Source organism: Misgurnus anguillicaudatus, chromosome 6, assembly GCF_027580225.2.
Source record: "Misgurnus anguillicaudatus chromosome 6, ASM2758022v2, whole genome shotgun sequence".
NCBI lineage: Eukaryota > Metazoa > Chordata > Actinopteri > Cypriniformes > Cobitidae > Misgurnus > Misgurnus anguillicaudatus.
Genome location: NC_073342.2, coordinates 25112570 through 25131859, shown reverse-complemented (window position 1 = coordinate 25131859; position 19290 = coordinate 25112570). Strand labels below are relative to the sequence as shown.

Sequence of the window (19290 nt, the reverse complement as noted above, 5' to 3'; positions counted from 1 at the left end):
GGGATGTTAACTTGATTGTTGAGGTTAATACAACATTTGGTTTTACAGTGTCGAAAAACTTAAAAGTACAGCAAATTAACACTAAATTTACAAAATTTGAACCCAGCTGTTGGGTTAACCCAGAATTTTTTTATATTTCACCCAACAATGAGTTAAAACAACCCAGCATAGGTTCAATTACAACCCAATGGGCTGGGTTCGTCCCTTTTTTACCCAACGTTGGGTTAAAAATAACTCAGTTTTTTTGCTTACAGTCAGCCAATCACATTAGTACTTATATGCATCATGTCTGGCAAGGTGAGATGCATGTTTGCAGATATAGATTGTGCAAAAAGAAAAAAAAAAGAACTATTCACAGATTTTAAGCAACTTTTATTAAATTAGACCTTTATAAAACAGCGCAGAGTCCTATGGTCAGCTTTCAGTCTCTTTGAAGCATGTCTATCACACAGAAAATTGAGAGCCAAACAATGCCTGACCCCATATCAGTCCCTTATATATCAGCAGGCAATCTCAACCCTTGAGATCGCACCAATTTCCTTGCTGGCATGGTTGAGGTCAAACGAGTAACTGCATAATGTGTTGCATTGAAAACTTGAGTCGTGTTTGTAAATATTTGTATAATTTGCTCTGGAAAAATTCGGAGGTAATCCTAAATAATGCTGCAATGTATCTTTGAAACCTCTGCACAATACTTTTGGTCGTATACTTTATACGAAATGCATCATGAGCTACAAATGTCAAAGTGTTATTTTCTGTTTAAGACTTTATTAGGCTTAGATAAAGTACCCTACGGTCTAGGTTCAGATACCTTAATCATCTAAGAACAGAAAATAAACATCTGATTGTAGACATGATTTTTTTTAAACCATATGACTTCTTGTCAACTAGTATGCAAAAGTATCATCTCGTTCAAACTTTTAAAGAAACGCTGGCTGTAATTTTTTTTATAAATCCAATGACATATCGACATGTTCTGAAATTTGCATAGAATGACATTTATTTAACAAATAGCAGTTTTTGAACAATAACACGCCGTTCATATTTGTCTGAACTGTCCAATGATTAAACTACACCGCTGTTTCACTCTCGCTAGTGTTCACATTGGAGGATTTAACGTTGCACGATCTGCTACTATTCCGACAAATGTTGCCTTAATGTCACGACCGATCAGAAAAATAACGTAGTTATTTAATTCTCTGTATAAATCTCTTTGAAGGGATATTGTGCATTTCGTGGGATGGAGTTCAGAGTTTTCTAGCATGGTTCTGGTAACGGGCCTGACAGTGGGGTAAGGTCATGCTGTTAAGGTGTATGGTTCAGCAATCGGCAAAAGTTAGAAGTCGGTTAAGCCATGGTCACATGAAATCTTCATAGTCTTGTGCATAACCGCCATCAAACTCCCCATAATCTGCAAGGTCATCTTTCAACTTTGCTTTTAATCCTCCTCCTGGTAAAACCCCCTTCTTTTTCTTTTTACCTTTGTTTGCCTGTAAACACATACAAACAAATAATTGCAAAAACAATAAACAACTATTAAAACATAACATTGAAGTTTGCATTAAAGTGCACCTATTTCACTGCTAAAAACAACATTATTTTGTGTATTTGGTATAATACAATGTATTTGTGTGGTATATGGTTCAAAAAACATAATATTTTCAAATTTTTGTAGCTCCAGATATCCCTCTCTTCCTGAAACGCACTGATTTTGTACAAAACTCATCAATTTGTCCAGGCGCTCTGTCCTTGATTGGCCAGCTAATCTGTACGCCCTGATTGGCCTGAATACCTCTGACGAAATGTGACGCTCCTTACCATGTTTGAAAGATTCGCTCACAATGACATGCTAACAGTCCAAAGCGGGAGTAATTATGATAATGTCGGTCTTGTCTACATCACCAATGCCAGGAAGTAAACTGTTGCCTACAATCCGTGTGTTTGTTGCAGTCCAAGAAAAGAGATTTACGTTGGAGACGATAACTCGCGTCATCGTTTACTTTGGGGTTTGTACCTTTTGCATATCTTTAACGTACTAATACACACTAACACACCAAAGGAAATGTAAAATCGTGAGTCGGACCATAGAGGATTTTTAAAATTTGCATTAATTGTATTAAGGTACATATAATATCAAACATGCCTAAAAATATCAAAGAACAAAAAACATGACTGAATCAGATCACCTTAAGGCATGAGTATACTTTGTTGTACATGCTCAATCGAAACATGTAACTTTATTTAAATCGTATGTGTAAACTGTTCAACAGATGCGCATTGCGTAAAATTGCAATACCTCTGCCGGCCGGTTATTACGATTACAAAAATATGACAGAGCACGTACAGTAGGCTACTATTACGATGATGAAATTTGTGTCCCACGTACACATAACAAGTGAAATATACTTAAAACTTTTACAAAACTGGACATGCTCAATAATCATCATCAACCAGAGAAATTAAAGATTTGTACGGCCTTTTAGTTTGCAATAGCAAACTTGGCAATAAAACAATAATCGATTTTGCAATTGACTGGCAAAAGATTTGGATTTCATACCTTTTCTTGCTTCTGCTTTTCACTTAGTAACACCGTGAGCGAGTTGTTAATTTTCTTCAAGTCATCAATTTCCAATGAAAGACAAATTTCATACGTTAAGAACAATGTTTCTTGTCATAAAGATATGATTCATAAAGTATCAATATTACTAAAAGCTTAAAGCACACTTACATGAAAGACAAAGGTCCCTAAACAGTGATTCTAAAAAGCTGGAATAGTGTATAGACTTTTCATATGGAGAAATTTTTTCTTTTAGCAACCGCTCAAACTCTGTAAAGTCGTCTTTTGAAGAGGGGCTTATAGCATCAATTCCCGTAACATTATTTGATACTACACCTTGATAAAAGAATGCATAATGTTAATGTTATTATCCAATTTACACATCACAACTTAAGATGTACTGACAGATCACTTACCAAAAGCCTCTTTTGCTAGCTCCAAGTCTGAATCCTCCTGTAGTTTTTTTATTTTGAGTTTCTCTGCCAGCTCCTCTTCTGGTGTCAGTTTATCCTCTTTTGACTCCTCTAATCGTTTAAAGCCAGAAGTCATTATTAGTCACTTACCTTGACTATATTTTTTTGCAAATTTACGCTGTGATGAGTTAAATCATTATGACTTAAAGACCTTTTGCGTGTTTACAAACAGAGATGATGTTTTTTGTGGGCGGAGCCCAACTGGTGGCAGAAAGTGACAGCTCCGCAACAGGGTTGTGAAGTGTTTTAGCGTTAAACTGTTATGGATCCGCTGTTCTGTCAAAGTCTGTTTCCCCTATATTTCGCTTTAGTGTAATGTTTCTTATAACGTTTTCACCAAGTTACGTTTATTTTTAAAATAAATTAAAAGTTTAAATGGCTTGGCTATTGATATGTTCGATGTATATGTAATGTATATGTATTGTTCTTTATTGGTAAATCAATTATTTTTACAGTATGAATCACTTATAAGAGCAATACTATCATGTATTCTGTATAATATCATGTATTAAATATTTCACCATTTCCTGTTTTCAATTTCTTTCTTATATTTTTAGCCTACATGTTTGTTTTAAAACTACTATGTTTACATACAAATTAATTTGTATAGGCCTGTTTATATATTATTAACACTTTACATTGTGTGTGTGTGCTATGTTTATATATTTATTAGTAACATCATAATTTAGAACTAACAGGAAGAAGACATAGTCTAAGATAGAAGGTAAAAAGAAGTAATAGAAAACGAAAAAATAATAATAAATGGTAATATTATTGATATTATGAACTAATTCAAATCTTTAATCTTTCTAAATAAATTATAAACGTAACGTAATAAAAACGCTATTAGAGACACACAGAGGGATCAGACTTCGACAGAACACCGGATATCTTCTCTAATTATTTTCTATTCAAATTATTAAAAGATTTTCAGATGATTTCATCACTCCAGTCTGTCCGGTTGAGGGCTTATTGCAACCATAAACACCTACGTTTATCTTCAAATAGTGTCTTCGATGACGGTATACTATAACAATGAAGGTCATCTATTTTGGCATTCCTATTCTGACACTCAACAGCACAACAAGACATTTTCTAGTGAGTTATATTGTTCGTTTCACTCGTGTCTCATTCATTTCCACTGTTTTTCTGCCACCACATTGCGAGCGTGACGTTACTGTGACGTTGACTCGCAAAAGGTATATTAATTGTTATTATTACAGTTCAGAAAGGTCATATAAAAGGGAAAAAATGTGTCAGCATCATGTACACTTACTCGTTTTTTGAGCTCCTCTGCTTTTTTCCTCTGTAAACTTTCCTTCTCTTTTATTTTGTCACTAAGTTTCTTCTTTTCTGTAGGTTTTGTCTCTGTAAATGATAAACACATAATAAACAACTTCCACAACTTTGATGAAGTCAAGTCAAAGGTGACAACAACTAGGGATGGGCAATCTGACGATTTTATATCATGATCGATCAATCGATCGTTCGATCTCATAGACATCCGCGGTCCGATTTTTAAGAGAATCGTATAGATTGTGATCTCTGTTATAAAAGTTGGAACATTAACATTAAAGTATTTCTTTACTGCACCTGTCTTTTCCTCCACTGTATCCTTCACCTTTTCCTCCTCCTTTTCTTCCTCTTCATCATCATCCCAATTATCCTAGTTGAAAAAGAGCAAACAAATCATGAACTCTGGACCTGTCAACTTGTTTATGATGACATTTATATTAGTTATGTCTCTAAAATACACTATTATTTACCAGGCCCTGTTATACACCTATTAACAAGTATTTAAAACAGATCCTTCGGCCCAAACATTAACTTTATATTTATATAACAATTAGGATTATGAACTTATGACTGTCTTAAAGAGGGCGCACGCACTTCTATGTTATTAACTGGTTATAAATTGATATCCCACCATGCTGTCAGTCAAGAGTTAGCAAGAGTAGTTAGCCTCAGTTAGCCAAGAGTAACATATGGGCAATAAAAACGTGTTTCATTATTTAATAAACACATTTATTGTTGTGTAAATAATAAACAGGCCGTCTGTTACTAACTTTCACGTCGTCATCTTCATCTTCGCCCTCCCATTTGTCATGAACTGCCGCCTTTTTAGCTGGCTCTTCGGGCTCGAAACTATCAGCATCTGGACAGAAAACAAGGAATTTACTAGCTTTACTCTATGTGAGCCGTTTTTATAAATATACTTTATTATGTTGTTCATGTTTATGTGTATCAATATCGTAATACGTTAGAAATAACGGTGAAGTTTAGAATAATTCTCACCCCAAGAATCGGCGTCCTCCATTATGTGATAGCGCTGAGGGAACGAAAGCGTGAAGCTGAACACACGACTGGAGGAAGAGTTGCTTTCATATCAAAATAAAAGTCCTCAATTACACGGATTCATGTCAGTGTTCGTTTCTTGCCAATTTACAAGTTAGTAAAAGAAAACTGTGCATGATTCTACCGATTTAATAGTAATCTAAATTTATTCCACTTGTATGTGAACATTTTATTTATTTTACAAATAGATGTTTAAATAGTAACTAATAGAATTCCTCTATTTTTCGATTTTACATGTATATTAAATAATTAAGTTAAAATTATATAATAACTATATAAAAATAATACTTATTTTCGAATATAAGTTAAATGAACAAGCTATAAGACAGAAGATGTGAAGGATACAGTGATTTCATGAGAGAGCATTGTTTTGGTCAAGTGACCATTCGTCATACACTACAGTTAAAAAATATTAATTATTGTTTATTATTGTATATTGTGTACTTTATCATTTACGAGTAATAAAGGAATCTGTGGTTTGATGTAAAAAAAATTTTTTTACAAAAAAAATGTACATACATTTTAATAAGTTTGATTACATTTACTTGTGTTTTAAATGCTTTGTTTTGTTTACTTCTAGTACTGTAGTGCTTTACACAGAAAGTTAAAAAAATACTTTTTTTTCTTGCGGAGATGTTTTGTTCTGTCTCTTTAAAAACTCACAATGCAGGTGACTGATTGTGTGTTCCTGTCCTGGGATGCTGAGGGTGTGTGTGAGTATAAGCTACATGCATGCTCCTCAGAGTCAGCATCTGTGCTTCATGAATATTATGGCTTGACATTTTGTTTATAAATGTCGTAACAGTACCACGACTAATATACATTTGGCTGAGCGACCCCAAACTGGCTCCGGTAAGTACTAACGTTACGTTTTCAGTTATATTTTAAAGATTTTAGTTGTGCCACCCTTGATTAAAGCAAGTCCGTTTTATATTAACCGCACTTATTGATACGATATATTATACATAAACACTCATCATGTATTTCAGTCTCGAAATAAGCTTATTTTCGTGCAGGTTGTAGGGGCACGCGCATGCACGAGATGAAAATAATCTTATTTTCGTGCAGGTTGTAGGGGCACGCGCATGCACGAGATGAAACGGCGGAGATCTCACGCGTCGTATTGTTTGTTTTAAGCGGTGTAAGCTGGACAAACAAACATTTCATATAAAAAAACGTTTGAAAAAAATAAGAGGGTTCTGTCAACGCTTTTATTTGACCAGCCGTATTTGTAAAACATTTAGGGTCGATGGATGCAGTATTTCAGTCTCGAAATAAAGGTGACGTCAGAACCGCTGGATATGACGCTTCTTTGGCGCTAAAGGATCGGTTCATCAAGAAACTTTTCTTTACCTCTACATTCAGAATAGAAAGAGTGTGTTTGTGAAGCTTTTTCTACCATAGTTGGCTGTAAACGTGTATTTGCAAAAACGTTTCTAAGTGTGTTTTCAGGCATTGCTTGTTGTGACCAAAAGCAAGTGTTCAGAAAAATTAATTTGCATTTAGATGAGGCAGCAACACTTCTGAATAAAACAGCTAACACCAGGGTTAGCTGGTCTTGGCTGGAAGTAAATGGCTTAAGATGGTCTTCCAGCCTGGCCAGCTAAAAGTGGTCAAAATTGAGCCAATCAGTTTGGGTGGGTTAAGTAGTTTTTTGGTGGGTATTCTTGAAATATCAGAAAATGTAAAACATCTGGAAAGTTGTGGCCTTGGGAATTCTCAATTATGAATCACATGGAGGAAGCTCTTGGTAAATTTATTTGCAAGCAATAGCTGAAATTAAAAGAGCGCCAGTGCAGACAGGTGAATCGGGCAGTTACATGGCTTCGACCAAAAGCACATTTCATCTTAGGTTTGCTGTTTTTCTCTAACTGTGCGTTCACACCAGACGCAGAAGAGGCGAAAAATGCCCTATTCGCGCGTATTTGGACGTTTAAACATTTTGAGTTTACTCGCTTCATTCGCGTGTGAAATTCTAGTCCTTTGAGACATTCACGCAGAAATCATGCGAGGGGCTTACATAGTAGCTCAAATTGAGTAAACTTCCCAGATTGTTCGACCTCCTCACTCACTTTCTCTTAAACAAGATCCTTTTAATTGTGTAAAAGTACGAAGATGTCTCGTGTAGCAATGATGATTGTCCTCCATTGTTCGCTCGCTTCCTGTAATCACGTCACTGCTAGAGAAAGCTCCTGATTGGTTAATTTGTTGCGAAAATCCGCCAAAGTTTAGATTTTTCAACTCGCACGGATCACGTGGCAATGCTCAATTCACACAGAAACACCGCATTCGTGCCGCGCCATCCACACTTAGCATGCCACAGGATGCCAGTTCGCGTTTTTGCATTGACTTAAAGGAATAGTCTACTAATTTTCAATATTAAACTATGTTATTACCTTAACTAAGAATTGTTGATACATCCCTCTATCATCTGTGTGTGTGTGCACGTAAGCGCTGGAGCGTGCTGCGACACTTCGATAGCATTTAGCTTAGCCCCATTCATTCAATCGTACCAATCAGAGATAAAGTGACCAAACACATTAACGTTTTTTCCTATTTAAGACGAGTAGTTATATGAGCAAGTTTGGTGGTACAAAATAAAATGTAGCGCTTTTCTAAGCGGATTTAAAAGAGGAACTATATTTTATGGCGTAATAGCACTTTTGGGAGTACTTCGACTCGCCTGAAAAGTCCGCTCCCCTTCTCACTCTCATAATGGGAGAGGGAGGGTGTTACTGCGCCGAGTCGAAGTACTCCCAAAAGTGCTATTACGCCATAAAATATAGTTTCTCTTTTAAATCCGCTTAGAAAAGCACTACGTTTTATTTTGTACCACCAAACTTGCTCGTATAACTACTCGTCTTAAATAGGAAAAATGTTGATGTGTTTGGTCACTTCTAACTTTATCTCTGATTGGTACCATTGAATGAATGGGGCTAAGCTAAATGCTATCGAAGTGTCGCAGCGCGCTCCAGCGCTTACGTGCACGCACACAGATGATAGAGGGATGTATCAACTCTTCTTAGTTAAGGTAATAACATAGTTTAATATTGAAAATGAATAGACTATTTCTTTAACATGTAAATCACTTGCGCTTGCTGCCTCTTCCGCGTCTAGTGTGAATGCACATTAAGGTCTGGGCCAATTATTATACCTGAATACTTAGAGGCAACCTCAGATATCAGTAAATATCGCCATGATGATCACCTATTTTCAGTATCACGTAAAACCTGTATGATTTCAAACTAAAACCAGGTCATTTCTGGTTAAAAAGTCCAATAAGTCGCATAATCAAAATCGGGAAGCTATAAGCTTTCTTCCCACCACAAGGGAATTTGATGCCTCTCTTTCAGATCCCTGTAGTGAAATATCAGCATGTTTCCTGCTGATGCTCATTGCTGAACTGCACAGATCTGTCCTCCTGATGCTTTTGTTTGGATGTGGTTGTGTTTTCGTCAGGTGTTTTAATGCATCTTAGTGTGCATTCTCCCTTGTGCTAATTTGGTGTGAATCCATATTAAAGAGTAGTTTGAAAAAAAAACTTAAGGCATTTTAGATAAACTTCTTAATCATAAATCAAACAGATGTTTTCTTTAGTAGGAACATCAGCGAGTTTCAGATTAACTTGTTCTTACAGACTTGAGTCTGAATATAAAGTTACCTATCACTCAATTTTCTCACATTTGGTGTTTGGAAAGTGCTGATTTTATACTTATTTGTTCAAACTTTGTTTCAGGGCTGACTGAATCCCACTTGTGTGGGTCTGACAAAGCCTGTTATGGCTGTCAGAAGAAAGCAAGGCACTAAAGCTTTCATTTCAGAGCTGTACCCTTCGGCATCCAGCATTGTGTCTGAGGGACCTGGAAAACTTTCTGGACATGGAGAAGATCCAAATCCTAAGGAGCCGGGGCACAGCAAGCTAGAAATCCAGCCAACTTCACCCAGGTCTTGTCCAAGTGAGGGATCTGGGGATGATTCTGTCCGAGGAGAAAGCCCTCCTGATTTTGATAGCATGGAGGAGGACTCGATGTCTGAATATGATAATGTGGGATCTGGGAAGGAGGAAGAAAGGGAGCAGGATTATGAGGAAGATCTCCAAACCGAAGCAGACAGAATGACCTACTACGTCCACCGCTGCCCTGAAGACGAAACTTACATGGAAGGAATGGACTGTCATGAAGAGCCAGATGGTGCTGAGGGTCCCAGCACATCCAGGCACTTCAGAGATCACTCCAAACCAGAGATTCGAGGGCACTCAAAGGGTTTGTGTGAGGTAGAGCAAAAAAACGCATCAACGTTGGTCTACAAGCATCCTGGGGCCACTTTTGTGCAAGCCCCAATGGCTGAGGATGAGGAAGACGAGACGGAGGAAGAGGACAGTGAGGAAGAAGACGATGGGTATTTTTTCTATGAAGGTAAAGATGCTGAGCAGAACAACAATGAGATTCGACGTAAAGGTGATAATGGCTTACCACAAGAAAGCAGACAACATTCCCAAGATTCCTGTTGTGGTCAAGTTGAACAAGAAAACGATGCAGATAGAAGGAATCAGGAAAACACTAAACAATCCAAGGACATCACTTCAGGGTCCAGTTTTCCTCATAGGGGAAGGGTTAGGGAAGAGTCCACTACTAAAAATCAGAAAGATTGTGATGTCCTAAAAGCCAGAGGAGGCAAAGTCGACCCCACATATAAGCCAGAGAGAGAACACAATAAAGACAAGGTTTACCAGGCTGACAGTGGGGTCACTGTGAAAGCTAAATATGTGGATTCTGGGGACAGGGTTTGGAAAAAAAGACATTTAATAAAAGATTACAGAGATGATAATAGGGACAGAGATGAGAAACATTCACATCAAGACAGTAAAAGCAAAAATAGAGGTCTACAGCAGCCTGCTTATTGTCACAAACCAGAGGGTGGGAAAGAGAAGCGAAACATTGATGTTGACAAAGAAAAGGTGGAAACCCAAGCTAAGGCCAAACCGAAGGTTGCACCACAAAACTCAGGGAGGGATAAAGATGCAGCTCAACACACAAATGATGACTCCAGAACTTCAGCAGCTTTATCCTGCAGAAGAAACAGCCAACAAAAAGCCCATGATAACACATCTGTGCAATCTCCAGACAAACAGCTGCCCCAACACAATGAAGAGAAGTCAAGACCTAGTCAGGAACAGGTAACAGTGAATTCAAGCAGTCTTTGCTTTAAAGGCGGGGTGCACAATTTTTTAAAAACGCTTTGTCAGGGAGTCGGGCCAAAACACACTTGTAGCCAATCAGCAGTAAGGGGCGTGTCTACTAACCGACATCGTTGCCTGGGTTGCGTATAGACGGTTTCATTGGAAGCACGTGATACACGTCTGGATCCGAACCTTACTTCTGGTTTCGTTTTTTTAATGCTCTGATCTCTTGAACAAATGCCTCGTCGAAAATAACAAATGTTTTGGTTTCCTAGGTAATCTATGTGTTGTTTTTTTGCTTGTTATATAAATAAACTACGTTTAAAGGCACATCATGAAACTTTTTGGCCACTAGGGGGTGCTAGACATGTATTTTTCATGCCTAGCGCCCCTAGAGGCCACAAGCGCCGCAGCACTGTCGCAAAGGAAAGGAACTGGCCAACCTTAAAACTAAACTAAAAACTAAACATTTAAAACGCTAAACGATCAACATTTTACATGGTGTCGCTTTAAAGAACTTTGTTGTTATTTATTCTTAGCGGAGTTTACCGGAAGCTACGTGCAGCCGCTTGTTTATGTTGTTACTGCTTAAACGGTCTATATAAGCATAATTTTGAAAAGACAAGCCCAATAGCCCATACAAAACAATACAAAACAAAACTTATTTACTTAAAAACTAGGGCTGTCAAAAGATTAATTGCGATACAAAATAATAATAATAATTTTTTGCATAATTTATGTGTGTGCGCTGTGTAATTACTTATAAATATATATAAATACACACACATTAATGTTTGTATTTAAGAAACATTTACATGTATATGTATATATTTTGATATATTTTATACCTAAATAACCTAAATAACTTATATACCTTAATAAAATTTTTCTTAAATTCATACATGTATGTGTGTATTTATATATACATAATATATACAAACACATATATATTATGCAAACACAAACTTTTATTTTGTATGTGATAAATCGCGATTAATCTTTTGACAGCCCTATTAAAAACTCTTTGATCCACTTATATTGTATGTTTTATATGTTATCAACACTATTCATGTCAGTTTTGGCCTTTATAAATTGTACACATAAGAGTATCTTATATCTCTTTTAAAATATTTCTTGCAGGGTTCCCTGAGCAGTCCCATTGAAAAAAGAACAGGGACACCATCTGCCCAAAATAAAGAGGCAAGTAACCAAACAGTTAGGTACTTAACAGTAACAGTATTTCAATGTCTAAATTAATTTATTTCTGTCACAGAATACATCACATACTGCAAGATGTCACTTTGAAAACAACCTCTAATCATGTATCCTTTGCTTTTTAGCCAATCCAGAAAAGTCCTTCTTTCCCAAGCTTTGTGGATAGTAAGTTAGTAAACAAAATTGTGTATCTTAATTTTAAATGTTTTGCAATGCTACTTTGCCAACCTAAAAACATTAGCTCAAACCACCGTTCTGTTATTCAGATAAGTTTTTGCATTTCTCGTTTAGTTCCTGGTCCGTGTGAGCCAGAAGATCTCCTCAATGGAATCATCTTTGCAGCAAACTACCTCGGCTCTACCCAGCTGCTCTCCGACAGGAACCCGTCCAAAAGTGTTCGCATGAAACAAGCACAGGAAGCACTGGACTGTGTAAAGGTATTTTTAAAGATTATCTGCACAACTATTTATCTTGGAAAATCTCATTAATGTAATTGAAAAAAAATGGTGGAATAATTGTGACCCAGTCTGTAAATACCAAGCTAAAGTCATTTTTGTAATTGATTGTTTTCAACATAAAATTATCCTACATTATGTGAAGAACATTTTGTGACCTTGATATATTTAATATTGACTAAGTAAGATCAAAGATTAAAATCAATGATTGAAATCAAATATCTGTCATTATTAGAATATGAGACTTTAACCTGGATTTCACAGACAGGGTCACATTTATTTTAGCTGAATGGTTAGATGTTTCGTGTCAGTCCACTAGATGATGCTGTAAGCTTTGTGTTATGACTTTTAGTCTGTAGAGAGTGAAACGCACAGCTTGACTGAGATCGACCTTTTCATCTCAACCAAGGCAATCAAAGTGCTTAATGCTGATACACAGGTAGGTAAAGTTTTACAATATATATATATAAGTTTTACTATATATATATATATATATATATATATATATATATATTTGCATTTATTTATAAAGAAATTGAATGGGGAAAACATGGTCAAAATAACAAAAAAGAGATGCAATGTTTTCTGATCTTCACTACTAAAATATGTTGAAAAACCAAAAATGAAGAACATGATCTGATCCATACAGACTTCATTTCATTTTCCTGATCTCACTACAGGAAACGATGATGGATAACGCCCTCCGCACCATTTCGTACATCGCAGACATCGGTGATGTGGTGGTTTTAATGGCTCGCAGGCGTCTGTCGAACTCATCTTCCCTCGACTGCACCGATTCAGGCCTCAGCGCAGAGAACAGGAAGCAGTACCGCATGATGTGCTACGTCTTTGAGTCAGAAGATGTGAGCTCAGACTCTGATCTTATCCAAAAAATACTCACTAAAGTACATATTTTTTTACATATAGGGGCGGTTTCCCATACTAATACTGTGTTTAGTCCCCCTTTCACCTTCAGAACTGCCTTAATTCTACGTGGCATTGATTCAACAAGGTGCTGAAAGCATTCTTTAGAAATTTTGGCACATATTGTTAGGATAGCTTCTTGCAGTTGATGGAGATTTGTGGGATGCACAACCAGGGCACGAAGCTCCCCTTCCACCACATCCCAAAGATGCTCTATTGGGTTTAGATCTGGTGACTGTGGGGGCCATTTTAGTACAGTGAACTCATTGTCATGTTCAAGAAACCAATTTGAAATGGTTTGAGCTTTGTGACATGGTGCATTATCCTGCTGGAAGTAGTCATCAGAGGATGGGTACATGGTGGTCATAAAGGGATGGACATGGTCAGAAACAATGCTGAGGTAGGCCGTGGCATTTAAACGATACCCAATTGGTACTAAGGGGCCTAAAATGTGCCAAGAAAACATTCCCCACACCATTGCATTAATGAGAAATTGAACAGGCGTTCCTAATAATCCTTTAGGTGACATATATCAGTGCCATTGTATTGTCTCAAGATGCACACCAGTATTGTTTTTTGTAATGGTATGTTTGTAAAACTACTTAAATGTCCTAAGATAACTAAGGCCTAGTCCTGGATTAATCTGAGAAACTGCCTCATATTGTTTAACTTCAAAAGTTGCATAACAAAGCTGTACTAGTCTGTAAAGTATTCCTTTTTTGTGTTTTACTGTTTTCTACATAAAATCATCGTACGTAATATAAAGAACATTTTGGGAAACATAACCTTGATATCTTTAAATGGATAGTTCACCCAAAAACATGCATGCTTTCACTTTTAAGCTCTCTCGATTCGAGTCAAGCACACTCTCGCTCTGCAATGTCGTCACATTGTCAAGTATCCTCCTCTTGGCTAAGCGGTTCACCTCTCCTCCTCCTCCACAGGCCCAGCTCATCGCACAGTCCATCGGTCAGGCGTTCAGCATGGCCTACCAAGAGTTCCTCCGAGCCAATGGGATCAACCCCAAAGACCTCAGTCAGAAAGATTACAGTGACATCCTGAACAAACAGGAGATGTATAACGACGACCTCATCCATTTCTCTAATTCTGAAAACTGTAAAGAGGTACAGAAACGAAGAGCCAATCTGTTTGCTGTAACTGTTTGTTTACTTGTTAGATATGTGTGATGCTCATGCATGATCTCTGAATTATGTCTAGTAATGGTTTTTGTTTAATGATATCAGCTTCATCTTGAGAAGCAGAAGGGAGAGATTCTGGGTCTGGTGATCGTGGAGTCGGGCTGGGGCTCAATTCTGCCCACCGTCATCCTGGCCTGCATGCTGAACAACGGCCCAGCTGCCCGCTCGGGTAAACTCAATGTGGGCGATCAGATCATGGCCGTCAATGACACCAGTCTCGTGGGCCTGCCCCTCGCCACCTGTCAGAACATCATTAAGGTTTGACGTGCTTATGGATGAATGCGTTACTAGTAGACCAGCCTTAACAATACGCATTATTTTACATTTACGTCTGTGATTGTATCTGTGCTTTAGGGTCTGAAGAATCACACGCAGGTCAAACTGAGTGCAGTAAGTTGCCCACCTGTAACCACTGTGCTTATAAAGAGACCGGATCTACAGTATCAGCTCGGCTTCAGCGTTCAGAACGGCATAGTATGTATCTAAAACCGGCTGCAACATGATGAACTAGGAAAAGGACATACATCCACTATTAAAGTAATCCAAAGTACTCCTGAGGGTTAAAGGGATAGTTCACTCAAAAATGAAAACAATGTCATTAATGACTCACCTTCATGTCGTTCCAAACTTGTAAGACCTCCGTTCATCTTTGGAACACAGTTTAAGATGTTTTATATTTAGTTCGAGAGCTTGTTGACCCTTCATTGAAAATCTACGTACGGTATACTGTCCATGTCCAGAAAGGTAATAAAAACATCATCAAAGTAGTCCATGTGACATCAGTGGGTCAGTTAGAATGTGTTGAAGCATCGAAAATACATTTTGGTCCAAAATGACGACTTTATTCAGTATTGTGTCCTCTTCCATGTCTGTTGTGAAGCGCATACGCAAGACTAAAGTCACGTGACTGCACGGATGACGTGTTATCCTCAGACATGTTTATGAATTTTTTTTCAAAGTTACAGGATGCATCTCCCTCAGACTGTAAACGAAGCCCGGGCGCACAAAAAAAACAAAAAAAACAGCTGGGGTGCACCAAATAACACGTCATGCGCGTCACTGCAGTCACATGACTTTTGTCTCGCACATGCGGTTCACAACAGACGCGGAAGAGGACACAATACTGAATAAAGTCGTAATTTTTGTTATTTTTGGACCAAATGTATTTACGATGCTTCAACACATTCTAACTGATCCACTGATGTCACATGGACTACTTTGATGATGTTTTTATTACCTTTCTGGACATGGACAGTAAACCGTACGTAGATTGTCAATAAAGGGTTAACAAGCTCTTGGACTAAATCTAAAACTGTGTTCTGAAGATGAATGGAGGTCTTACGAGTTTGAAACGACATGAGGGTGAGTCATTAATGACATTATTTTCATTTTGGGGGGAACTATCCCTTTAATATATGTCTCCTAAAGAAAAATAATACATTTGTGATAGACAACAATTAATATTTTTCTATATCTGGGTGAATTACATACATTTACATCCATTTTGTATTAGCAAAGTTTGGCTATTTTGCCAAATCATGCCGTATTCGCAAGATTTAATAATCATCCTGTTGTTGATCTGACAGATCTGCAGTCTGATGCGTGGAGGTATTGCAGAAAGAGGAGGGGTGCGAGTCGGCCACAGAATAATTGAGATAAACGGACAGAGTGTTGTCGCTATGCCGCATGAGAAAATCGTACACACCCTGTCGGTATCTGTAGGAGAGGTACGTAATAAATTTTAAAGGGCACCTTTTCTACAAAATCCACTTTTATTAGGTGTTTGGACATGAATGTGTGTTGTCAGCAGTGTTGGGGGTAACGCATTACAAGTAACGTGCATTACGTAATAATATTACTTTTTTGAAGTAACGAGTAAAGTAACAGATTACTTTTTAAATGTACACATTAATATTTGAGTTACTTTTTCAAAAGTAATGCAAGTTACATTTTTAGTTGAATTAATACGATGTAAAAAAATTATGTACTGAATTAAACTAAACGTAGTCACATTATGCACTCTATGCCTACACACCTGTGTGGGAACAGTTTGAGTCTGAAACTAAGATGGCAGGCCAGAGCTCGACATTTTTGTGATGAAATATGCAATTTCTGAATGCAGAACTTTTCAGTCATAAAAAACACCTGCAAGGCCTGAAAGAGATCAAGCTTCAGCCAAGAAAAAGTAATGCAAAAGTAACTAAAAAGTAACGTAAGCATTACTTTCCATGAAAAGTAAATAAGTAACGCAATTAATTACTTTTTTTTTTGGAGTAACTTTATATTGTAATGCATTACTTTTAAAAGTAACTTTCCCCAACACTGGTTGGCAGTGTGTGAACACAACCAACTTACAATGAAAAAATCCACCCAATCCTTCTGTTTTAATCAATATTAAACCAAAGCGGTCTCTTGTGATTCTCTTGTGATGTCACACAGAGAAAACCCGCCCATGGCTACTGACTGACATTTCTGCATTACCATAGTTTCCGCCCTCAGCGAGTTTACGCTGTCCGCCCCATATCTTAATAGTGAGATACTGTCGTCTCAGAATGTATTTACAGGAATCAGATCTATTTTAAACCAAAAGCACTCACTGTCTGTTGGTAAGGGGGTTAGGAGCTGTAGCTGATTTGCATTTAAAGGATTAGTCAATTTTATTTAAAAAAAAATCCAGATAATTTACTCACCACCATGTTATCCAAAATGTTGATGTCTTTCTTTGTTCAGTCGAGAAGAAATTATGTTTTTTGAGGAAAACATTCCAGGATTTTTCTCATTTTAATGGATATTAATGGACCCCAACACTCAACAGTTTTAATGCAGTTTAAAATTGCAGTTTCAAAGGACTCCAAACGATCCCAAACTAGGCACAAGGGTCTTATCCAGTGAAACGATTGTCACCTTTGCCAAGAAAAAAATTTCACTTTTAAACCACAACTTCTCGTCTTCCTCAAGCTGTGTGACGCGCCAGCGCGACCTCATGTAATTGCGTTGACGTGGAAAGGTCACATGTTACATATGTGAAACGCACATTTGTGGACCATTTTAAACAATAAACTGACACAAAGACATGAATTAGTATCATTCGACATACAACAACGTCGAAACGTTCCTCCTTCTCCACACTTGTAAACACTGGAGCGTAGTTTTGTATACGTCATCCATGACCTCTTGACGTGATGACGTTACGTGAGGTCACGCTGGCTCGTCACACGACAGGAGAAAGACGAGAAGTTGTGGTTTAAAAGTGTTTTTTTTTTCTTGCCAAAAATGACAATCGTTTCGCTAGATTAAGACCCTTATGCCTCGTTTGGGATTGTTTAGAGTCCTTTGAAATTGCAATTTTAAACTGCATTAAAACTGTTAAGTGTTGGGGTCCATTAAAATCCATTAAAATGAGAAAAATCCCGGAATGTTTTCCCAAAAAAAACAATTTCTTCTCGACTGAAAAAAAGACATCAAAACTTTGGATGACATGGTGGTGAGTAAATTATCTGGATTTATCTTTAAGAAAATGACCAATCCTTTAAAGGTACACACACGAAAACAGCTCTTTTTTGCTCCCACCCAAATAGGGGCATTTTGAATATTCCATAATAAATTATCTGTCACAGACACATTTTGGGCACACCTGACACTTAAGTATGAATACTGTTTTTAAAAAATAGGTTTTACATGTAATGATACAATGTAAAGATGTATTTTTGTAGTTGTGTGTGAGGGGAATAGCATTTATGGCATTGGTGGAAAATAACTTAATAAAAAGTTAATTTTTTTAATAACTAGGAAGTTATGCCTTGTTGCCAAAATTGGAGTAATTCTATCTATTTTTACTTTGGACGCACATAAAAAAAAGAATTAAATTCCTCAAGTACACTAAAGAGGAACAGTTAGCGCAGGACACTCCTTGGCATGAGTCAAACAAAACTGACCTTTATATTAAGCACATTATGATCAATTTCAAAAATGTCCAGAAAATGATCTTCATCATGTAATCGTACACTGATTGTTCTTTGTTCTCATTGACAGATTAACATGAAAACTATGCCAGCTGTCATGTTCAGACTGTTAACTGGTCAGGAGACTCCGGTGTACATCTGAGGAACCATTAAGTTTACAGCCCCTGTCCAAAAAATATTGAAACATTGAAGAGCTAGTATGTCTTGGTTACTGTATACATGCATGCACACACTAACAAAAAGCATAATTATATAAGTGGTTATATCTAAGGCGTGCTGTTCATTATTACTGATTTATTTTGGGAATGCAATTACAGCAATAATCTTTATATTTCTTTGTATGTCATATGGCTTTAGTTCAAGCTCTTGCATAACAAATTACTCTGTAAATATTTAAGGGACTGCGCTTGAGTTAAATAACTAAGCTGCTCATGATCGAATCAGTATTAGCAATAATATTAAAACTAATTTCCTATTCTTAAAGATTAGCAAACATACTAAAGCATGCTAAAATCCAAAGAGAACTATTCGATTTATTAAATAGGAAATCTCTGTGATAAATTAACCTACACTGTGAATGAAACTTTTCTTTAGATATAAGCATGCTTGACTTAAAGAGTAAAATTATAGTAACACATTTATGTTTATGCATGAAGTAATAGTTTGAATGAATGCGTCTTAATAGACGTTGTCTGATGGTAAGTGTTTTTTTACATTTAACTTGCACAATCTTGGAATAAGAGAGCAATTACATATCATGTTTAGCCCTTGCTGATACTGAAACACTGCAATAAAAAGTCATTAGATTCATAATTGCATTAATTTTGACATTCCACACATGGCTTACATAATCAAGTAATTATTATAATATTAATACAGATATTGGAAATGCAATAAACCATGCTTATATGGTCGTGAACTCAGTATCTTCACATGTAAATAAAAGAAAATTGTTTGATCAAAAAGAGAGA

At 36.9% G+C, this 19290-nt stretch overlaps 2 protein-coding genes across 3 annotated transcripts; one reads left to right on the top strand and one right to left on the bottom strand.

The window, feature by feature from the left end:
• Positions 1 to 355: 355 nt before the first annotated feature.
• Positions 356 to 5465, bottom strand: eif3ja (eukaryotic translation initiation factor 3, subunit Ja). The gene is made up of 8 exons (XM_073868845.1): positions 5326 to 5465; positions 5097 to 5185; positions 4624 to 4696; positions 4303 to 4398; positions 2974 to 3081; positions 2741 to 2893; positions 2558 to 2643; positions 356 to 1490 (listed from the first exon to the last, which is right to left on the bottom strand). The coding sequence occupies exons 1-8, from the start codon at positions 5345 to 5347 to the stop codon at positions 1359 to 1361; spliced, it is 759 nt and encodes a 252-aa protein (XP_073724946.1). The 5' UTR covers positions 5348 to 5465; the 3' UTR covers positions 356 to 1358.
• A 584-nt stretch (positions 5466 to 6049) lies between these two features.
• Positions 6050 to 19284, top strand: apba2a (amyloid beta (A4) precursor protein-binding, family A, member 2a). 2 transcript variants are annotated; one of them, XM_055192137.2, is made up of 12 exons: positions 6050 to 6237; positions 9122 to 10561; positions 11705 to 11764; positions 11905 to 11944; positions 12071 to 12216; positions 12587 to 12673; positions 12915 to 13097; positions 14103 to 14282; positions 14403 to 14615; positions 14712 to 14831; positions 15944 to 16084; positions 18390 to 19284. In XM_055192137.2, exons 2-12 carry the CDS (start codon positions 9164 to 9166, stop codon positions 18459 to 18461), a joined length of 2640 nt encoding a protein of 879 aa, XP_055048112.2. In that variant the 5' UTR covers positions 6050 to 6237; positions 9122 to 9163; the 3' UTR covers positions 18462 to 19284. The 2 variants fall into 2 exon arrangements, with proteins under 2 accessions (XP_055048112.2, XP_055048113.2); XM_055192138.2 differs by lacking the exon at positions 6050 to 6237 and adding an exon at positions 6554 to 6760.
• Positions 19285 to 19290: the final 6 nt, after the last annotated feature.

Bases quoted from the DNA above. Each gene is read 5' to 3' on its own strand.
- eif3ja (XM_073868845.1), bottom strand. From the start codon at position 5,347: ATGGAGGACGCCGATTCTTGGG. The intron at 5,186-5,325 runs GTGAGAATTATT...TTTTCTGTCCAG, and splicing joins GGAGGACGCCGATTCTTGGG to ATGCTGATAGTTTCGAGCCC. The intron at 1,491-2,557 runs GTATGAAATCCA...ATGTGTTTACAG, and splicing joins AAAAGCAGAAGCAAGAAAAG to GCAAACAAAGGTAAAAAGAA.
- apba2a (XM_055192137.2), top strand. From the start codon at position 9,164: ATGGCTGTCAGAAGAAAGCAAGGCACTAAAGCTTTCATTTCAGAGCTG. The intron at 11,765-11,904 runs GCAAGTAACCAA...TTTGCTTTTTAG, and splicing joins CATCTGCCCAAAATAAAGAG to CCAATCCAGAAAAGTCCTTC. The intron at 12,217-12,586 runs GTATTTTTAAAG...TATGACTTTTAG, and splicing joins AAGCACTGGACTGTGTAAAG to TCTGTAGAGAGTGAAACGCA.